Source organism: Myotis lucifugus, unplaced genomic scaffold, assembly GCF_000147115.1.
Source record: "Myotis lucifugus unplaced genomic scaffold, Myoluc2.0 scaffold_54, whole genome shotgun sequence".
In the NCBI taxonomy this organism is placed as follows: Eukaryota; Metazoa; Chordata; class Mammalia; order Chiroptera; family Vespertilionidae; genus Myotis; species Myotis lucifugus.
In genome coordinates, this window is record NW_005871102.1 from 4,621,220 (window position 1) to 4,629,493 (window position 8,274).

The following is an 8,274-nucleotide window of genomic DNA, read 5'->3' on the forward strand; positions in this document are numbered from 1 at the left end:
ACCGGGTGTGGGGCAGGGAAGGCCCTAGCCAGGGAAGCTGGCAAGAGCTCCTTTCCCACCCCATGCACTAGGCTTCCTGAGATCGCCCCTGAACTGGGCTTCTGCGTCACCCATCCCAGAAGCCGGGTGCGGGGCAGGGAAGCCATGGCTGGGGAGCTGGCGCACCCAGCTTCTGTGGTCAGGGATCGCAGAAGCTGGGTGCGGGGCTGGGAAGCTGCGGCTGGGGATGCTGGCGGCAGACGCTTCCCTGACCCGCACCCAGCTTCTGTGGTCAGGGATCGCAGAAGTTGGGTACGGGGCTGGGAAGCCATGGCCAGGGACGCTTCCCTGACCTGCACCCAGCTTCTGTGGTCAGGGATCGCAGAAGCTGGGTGCGGGACTGGGAAGCCGTGGCCAGGGACGCTGGCGGCGGCGGACACTTCCCTGACCCGCACCCAGCTTCTGTGGTCAGGGATTGCAGAAGCTGGGTTTGGGGCTGGGAAGCTCCCGGGACTGCCAGCTTCGCCCGTGCCCAGCTCCCACCTCTGGCTCCACCCCTACTTCCCAGGGTGGCAAAGACACCGGATTCTCTGATCATGGCTGGGGGTCAGGGCATAGGCGGCCCTAGGGGCCGCCTTTGCCCTGCCCCCCGGCTCTTAGCTTCCCCCTGGGTTTCCCATCACTGTCAGTGGCAAGGGGCTTCTTCCTGCTTTCCCTTCGCCTCCCTGCATTGTGCCTACATATGCAAATTAACCCCCATCTTTGTTGGCAGTTAACTGCCATCTTAGTTGGCAGTTAATTTGCATATCACCCTGATTAGCCAATGAAAAGGGTAGCGGTCGTACGCTAATTACCATGTTTCTCTTTTATTAGTGTAGATATCATTTTTTTTCTGTAAAATGTCCTGGTTCTTCCATAACTTATAAACATGATTTATAGTGAGGAGTGGATGGGAAAGTGGGTGGGGGCAGACTCTGGATGGGGAAGCTCCTCTTGCTGCCCCCTTGGAGTGGGGCCCCAAGATCTTTCTTGGGGGGGTGGCGGCGGAGATGCCCCAACACCTCCCTGAGGTTGTCTGGCAGCCTCTGTCCCTGGTGCTCAGAATCTGGCGTGCCCCTTGATTCCAGAACCCCTTCTGGGCCCCAGGTCCACTGGATACACAGCTCCTGGTGCTCGAATCCTGAAGCACCTGTGGTTCTAGAATTCCCCACTCGGCTGCTGGGGTGATGGTCCCCTCATTTTTGCTGTCCCCCCCCACCACCACCAAGGAGGGAGGGAAGGGAGAAAGAGGGGCGCTTAGGTCTCCCCTCCCTGTGGGGGAGGAGCAGGGGGAATCTCAAGGAGGGAGGGAGTGGGAGGCAGGAGCCAGGAGGGGCTCAGCCGAAGGTGAGGCCAAAGCTACACTGGAACTAGTCCTTTCGGTGATTCAGGAAGGCCCAAGGGCCAGCGTCAGGGGCAGGGGCGGGAGGTTCTTCTCCGGCGTGGCACCCATGATCCAGTTGCTGTCCACGGAGTCTTTGAAAAGGGGTTGGCCTTGGGCAAGTCCAGCTGGTACCCGAAGGAGACACTCGTGTCTTGCATCCTTGTACTGGCCTCAAACTCCACGCCTATGTGCAGCTGGTCACTGGCTTTGTGGTAGTATGTCCTGTGCATGCCCGCCTGGCCCAACGTTACTGTTGCCAACCAGTTCCACATGTATTTCCCAGCTGGAGACATGACGGTACCCTCTGCCCCAGCTCTCCACCCGGCGGATGCTTTGGAGGTCATGGGCCGCGAGGATTCCTGGACCCACCTGACGGCTGGGTTCCTGAGAGCGACAGCTGCTGTGAAGTCAGAACCCCATACTCCGCGTCCACCTGCCAGTTCACAAACTGACTGCTGGGTCTGGATGGCCGTCTTGGACCTGATCGGGACCCAGCTGGTGAATGACCTGAGTGTTGAGGCTGCCACTATTGTCCATGTCACCCACCAGCCGGGGGAATGCCTCCGTGGGACTCAGCTGCTCTGTCCCCACATATGTGACCCTGAAATGGTAGTTGGACTCCCCGATTGTGCCCAGGGCTACCGTGTGGTTCACCGGGAAATGGTTACTCAAGCTTTTGTTGACCGTGAGCTGGACACCTTCCATCTGAATAGGAAACAGCTCCTTGCACTCGCAGTGTCTCTCCCGAACGCGCCCGGCTTGGGAAGGCAGCCGCAGGCCCCATTGCCCGCGGTGGTGTGGGGTCCGTTCTGAACCTCCACCCGCTCCAGCCCCAGCGCCCAGGCCGCCCGGAAGGAGCAAGGAGCAGGTGGAGGCGGCGGCAGCCTCTCAAAGGCGGGCGTGGGTGGCGAGCTAGTGGCCAGCACGTTCCCCAGGGCCGATGGCGGCAGTGCCTGTCCCAGTCCTGGGCTCCGTTCTCACCCCGGGCGCCACGCACAACCGAACCCACTGCTGCCGCCGCCCTCTCTCCACATTCTTGGTGAAGGATGTTGTCTCCCACTTCAGAAAGGAAAGGATGGCTTTCAGTGGAGAGCAGCCTGCCGCTTCCAGAGGCAAATCCTCAGACTCACTGCTTCTGCACAGGCACCCTCCTCCCCTGCCGTCTTCGTCTCCCCATCAACGTCATTTCTTCCTTTGAGCACTTCCTCCCATGCCCATTGTCCTCTCCCTTTTGTGTCTCATGGCCTTCATGATAACACCCAGTCTTCTTGCGTGGCAGACTGTGATTGTGCCCTTGTCTCCTACGTTTCTGTCCTATTGAACTGCAGTACTTCTGTTCTCAGAGCCAATTATGTGCATATTAGTATCCTCTCCCTTGTGCCACCTGTTTTTCTTTTACTGATCCTTCAGGACGAAACTCAGACATTATCTGCTTCAGGAAACCTCCCTGACCAACCCTTTCTTTGACCCCTGTACTCTCCCAGAGCAAGATGGGGTATTTCTCGTATTTGACTATAATATATGAATCCATAGCATTTCTTTGTACACTAAATTGTAAGCATCTTGAGGGCAGAGACCATTCTTAATAACTTTTGTATCCTTATCCTTAGCACAGGGCCCAGTCACAGGATTAGTGCCCTTTAAATATTTTTTTAATTAATAATTGCTAATATAGCACTAAGATATAAATATATATTAAGCTATACTAAGTAATTATGTTATTGTTTTATCTCACAGGACATTATAAAAGAATTAATCCAGACTAAAGTAGACATGCCTTTTAAAGAGGATAAAGAAGAAGGTACAGAGGATAAATTTGAGAAGACAGAAAAGGAGAAAGCAGAAGTAAGATTATTTAATATCATTTTTTAAAGAACTTCTATATGTACTGTTGAAAATAAAAACATCATCTGGAGTAAACTCTTCAACTTCAACAAAATGCCTTTCCTCATGTAGATGCAGCCATATCTGAAGACAACTTACCTCTTCATTTTCTGAACAAGTGTCCCTTTTCCTGTCATTTCAAATCCAGCCATTTCCATTGGCCTCATTCACACCTATATTCCTACTAACTGAATAATCAGTCTCTCGCCCTGATGCTGTTTCTTTATTCTTTCATTGCCAAATTCTTTTTAAAAAAAAATATGTTTTTATTGATTTCAGAGAGGAAGGGAGAGAAAAACATCAATATCACTCAGCTGCCTCCTGCACGCCCCCTATTAGGGATCCAGCCTGAAACCTGAGCATCGAACTGTGACCTCCTGGTTCATGGGTTGGTGCCAAATTCTTTAAATAGTGTAAACTTCATTTTTCCACTTCCCCAGCTCCCACTCTGAGCTGCCTTTCCCCTCTCCTCCCAAGCCCATCTCCACCTCTCTCTTTTCCTTACCCTGTCTCCACCCCTGTTGAGGCATTCGTAGTAATAACCTTTCCTGGGGCACTTGTAATAATAACAGAAATATAATGATAGTTACCAATAACTGATGCCTAGCATGAGCTACATACTTTGCACATGTTATCTTTTATCTACACAACATGATTTCAAAGTAAATATTACCACCCCATTTTACAGATAAGAAAACTGAAAATCAGAAGTCATATGACTCTAAGTAGCACAACCAGCATTCAAACCCAGATAAGTCCTGGTTAATTCCTAGAATGAATGCCATCTTTGGCTTTCAGAACTCATCATGATTATCTAACATTCTTTATACTGTCTTACTTTACTTCCCTGATGTTTCTTCTCTGCAAATAGTTTAAATGTTGGCATGACCCAGGCTCATGACCTAGGTCCTCTACTTGCTGTATATGCAGGACAACAGAACAAAAATGTTATACAACACTCAAGCCTCTTTGGACCAGCATTTTCTGTTCTATTTATGATACAGTTCTTGCATATAGAAGGTGCAACATAAATGGAAAATATTATTATTTGGCCACTAAACTCTGTCATACCTTTTAAATCTATAGAGCAGTGGTTCTTAACCTTGGCTGCACATTAGAATCACCTGGGAATCTTTTTAAAATCCTGATTTCTGGGCCTCATCCTCCAGAAATCTGTTTCTTTGTTATGGGGTGGGGCCACAACATTAGTAACAAAGAAACAGAATTTCCGGAAGATGAGGCCCAGAAATCAGGATTTTAAAAATATTCCCAGGTGATTCTAATGTGCAGACAAGTTGGAAACCCATTGCTATAGGGCATCACCTCCTTTTTCCTTTTCCTTCTTCTGTGGCTTTATATCAGGCCATTTTTTTCTCTATTTTTACAAACTCCTATTTTAGCCTTCAAAAGATCATTTTTCTCTGTAGAAACCTCCCTGTGTGTCTTAGGCAGAATGGAGGGCCCTTTTCCTGGGGTATACACAAGCTCTTGTGAATATTGCCTTTATGCTATGCAGGAATCCTGGTACCACAAATAATTTTATTTGTGCTATCTCTCCTACTGTGCTATAAGTTCCTGAGGTCTAGAAGAAATCTGCTTTGTTTTTCTCACAGCATCTCCCTTTGTCCGACAGTACTTCCCCATCCACACTAAATTATCGCACGGTATTTGCTGTAAGTCTTCCAAAAATGCTTGTTAAATGATTAAAGCAAATGGAAAAACGAAAGCTTAGACATGGCGCCAGGCAATTGCCGTGCCACTGTGTCACTGGGTCACACACGAGCTCACTGACAAGTCTGTGGTATTCCTGTGCCCTAGGAACCTTCAACATCTACGGAGGATGAAAAACTCATTCGATTCATTGGAGAAGATGAAAACGTTTATTCCAGACCTCTATCTGGAGCAAATAGGTTATCTTCCTGGGTATGTACCTGAAACCCAACTAGGAAATTCAAAGCTAGAGAGAAAAGCTAGGAAACTTAACATGATATAAAAGTGGTACAGCTCCAACATAACTTTTATCTCCCCAAGAGGACCAAGGGCTTCTAAGTAATATATTTTCCAGATCCTGTTTTATTCCTTCCCAGCATCATCCCTAGAAAACTCTCAATCAAGCAACACAACAACAAACACTTCTTATTCTCTTCTGTAAACCTTACTTTATTTATTTTATATATATATATATTTTATTGATTTTAGAGAGGAAGGGATAGGGAGAGAGAGAGATGGAAACGTCAATGATGGGAGAGAATCATTGACTGGTTGCCTCCTGCACCCACTAGGGATTGATCTCACAACCTGGGCACATGCCCTGACCGGGAATTGAACTGTGACCTTCTAGTTCATAGTCCGTCGCTCAGCCGCTGGGCCATACCTGTTGGGTGTAAACCTTATTTTAAAATAAGCATCCTTTCCTTAATTTAACAATTTATTGGTCAATTTTTGACCAATTTTTAAATAAATCTACTAAGCAGTTTCTATTGAGACCTATGATAAGCACATACCTCCAACCATAAGAATTACTGGGAAACTAGAAACTTTTAGACAGTGGCTACAGAAACTCAGCAGAAAAACAGATTTAAAATTCCTCCACAAAGTTCTAGGACAATTATAAAGGTGTTCCGCCCTGACCGGTTTGGCTCAGTCGATAGAGCGTCAGCCTGCGAACTCAGGGGTCCCAGGTTCGATTCCGGTCAAGGGCATGTACCTTGGTTGCGGGCACATCCCCAGTGGGGAGTGTGCAGGAGGCAGCTGATCGATGTTTCTCTCTCATCGATGTTTCTAGCTCTCTGTCCCTCTCCCTTCTTCTCTGTGAAAAATCAATAAAATATATATTTTTTTAAAAAAGAATAAAAGATCTTACTGGATTTTGCAGTGTTATGTGCTTAGTGTAAAGTAAGTTATTAAGATAAATATAGATAATTTCCTTGATATTTAACTTGATTTGATAGAGTAACATGTTTACCCTTTATTTATTTTTAAGCCTTTTCTTCCTTCCCTGTTTCTTTCTGTTGATATTGTTTCCTCTGCTTCTTCTTTACAACTCTAATCAAATATATATCCACACGCAGCATAAATAATTTGAAAGCTGGGATGCTGTTTGGCCACAGGAAATCCCTATTTTTGTTGTTATTAAGAGTGGGCTTAATTATCTACTGTGTAAATATGGATAGTAGAAAACATATTCGGAAAGGCTTGGTCCAGAACATCCAAAGGAAATACAGTATCAACCTTTGGGACTTTCAGTTTATTCATCGCACATATTTTCTTTGTCAGAGAGAAGCAGCTAATGAAGGTACATTGGCCTCAAAGTATCGTGAAGCAATATCTGTAATTGAACACATGCAGGAGAAGTTAATGTAAGTATGAGGCACCACGATGGTAAGAAGATGAAGATGCTGGCCAGGAGGTTAGGCTGAGAAATCCACACTTCTTGGCTGACTTTGGTTCTCCTGTGCTTCTTCCCATCTTCACTAGTGGGAAGCGTATCTCCAAATCTTCTGCTAGAGTCAGTGAACTACATGCTGGAGAAGGAATAGCTGTCCTCACTCACAGTAGAGATGGAGGAAGTCAAAGCTGGGGTGGGGAGGGAGAGGGGGAATTAGAAGTGATCCAATTCAGTGTGTTTTAATACATGAACTAGATAAATAGATGTAACAGGGAGAAACTACTGTGTATAAGAAGGAATGTAGCACTTTCTGCTGTTGCTCAGTGCTTAGAGTATCAGCCTGAGCACCGGAAGGTCATGGGTTTGATTACTGGTCAAGGGCATGTACCTGGGTTGCAGGTTTGATCTCTAGCCCTGAGGCACATGCAAGAGGCAACCAATCGATGTGTCTCTCTCACATAGATGTTCCTCCCTCCCTCCCTCCCTCCCTCCCTCCCTGACTCTTTCCCTCCTTCTCTCCCTTCCTCCCTCCTCATCCCTTCCTCTCTTCCACTTTCTCTAGAAATCAATGGAAAAAATATCCTCAGGTGAGGATTAACAACAACAACAACAAATTTACAAAACCCCAAAAGTAGGAGGAACAATATAGTTAAAATGGCTGAGAATGCCAAAACGGAAGCATAGCCATATAAGTTATGTGCTGTAGTAATTAAGAAGCACATCTCAAGCTGGTTTTCTTGATTGTAAAATTTGGTTTTAAAGGTGCTGAAAAAGAAAGGAATGGCGGCGGGGGGGCGGGGGGGGGGGGACGGGACTGTGTTTCTGGGCACTTATGCTTAGGAATTTTTTTTAGTTTTTTTTTTTTTTAACGAAGGGATAGTGTTGGATTTGGTTTGTTGGATCAACATCAATGAGGAGAAGCCAAAATTAACTTCTGAGAGGGGGTTCCTTGGGTATTGATGGAGACTTCCAAAACCCAAAATCAGATTTCATTAAGAAATGATAAGTATGTTCTTAAATGACTGCAATTCTGACACTATCACCCAGAGTAGCTCCCAGGCCTCCAATTCTTGGCTAATCATTGATGCTGCTGCTTCCCTTATTTGCACCCTTCATCATCAAATACATTTATCTCATCCTACTGCCTTCTCTAGGCAATGAGTTTTTATATATGAAGGATACTTTTTTGAACCTTTCCATTTTGTTGTGTTTCTCTGGACTTTGTCCACATCAGAGAGCTTGAAAACCGAGCCAGACAAGCAGAGGAGAAGTTTGATAATACAAATGAAAAACTTCATTTTACCCTTATAAGAAATAAAGAACTGGAGGAAATAGTGACGTCTAGGAAGAAGGAGCTTGAAGGAGAAGAAGACAATGAAGGCGAAAGAGCAGCAGAAGAAGAAAAAGAAGAAGAGGAGGACATTTCAGCAGGCAGTTCCGTAAAACCTTTACAGAGAGGTGAGGCTTGCTTTCTGATTTGCTTGATTTAGGTTGTATTTATGAAAGAAAACTTGATTGCGTCCCAGATATTTTATTTTATATATTTCTTTGTTAATCCTCACCTGAGGATATTTTTTCTTTTCTTTTTTTTTTTTTTTTT

The 8,274-nt window shown here is 46.0% G+C and overlaps 1 protein-coding gene across 1 annotated transcript in view; it reads left to right on the forward strand.

Moving 5' to 3' along the window:
* AXDND1 (axonemal dynein light chain domain containing 1) overlaps positions 1-8,274 on the forward strand; it is a 51,731-nt gene that overhangs the window by 39,883 nt on the left and 3,574 nt on the right. Inside the window, exons 22-25 of the mRNA XM_023753996.1 lie at positions 3,140-3,247; positions 5,105-5,209; positions 6,563-6,645; positions 7,909-8,132. Coding sequence (XP_023609764.1) covers positions 3,140-3,247; positions 5,105-5,209; positions 6,563-6,645; positions 7,909-8,132 — 520 coding nt within the window. The remainder of the gene's footprint in view (positions 1-3,139; positions 3,248-5,104; positions 5,210-6,562; positions 6,646-7,908; positions 8,133-8,274) is intronic.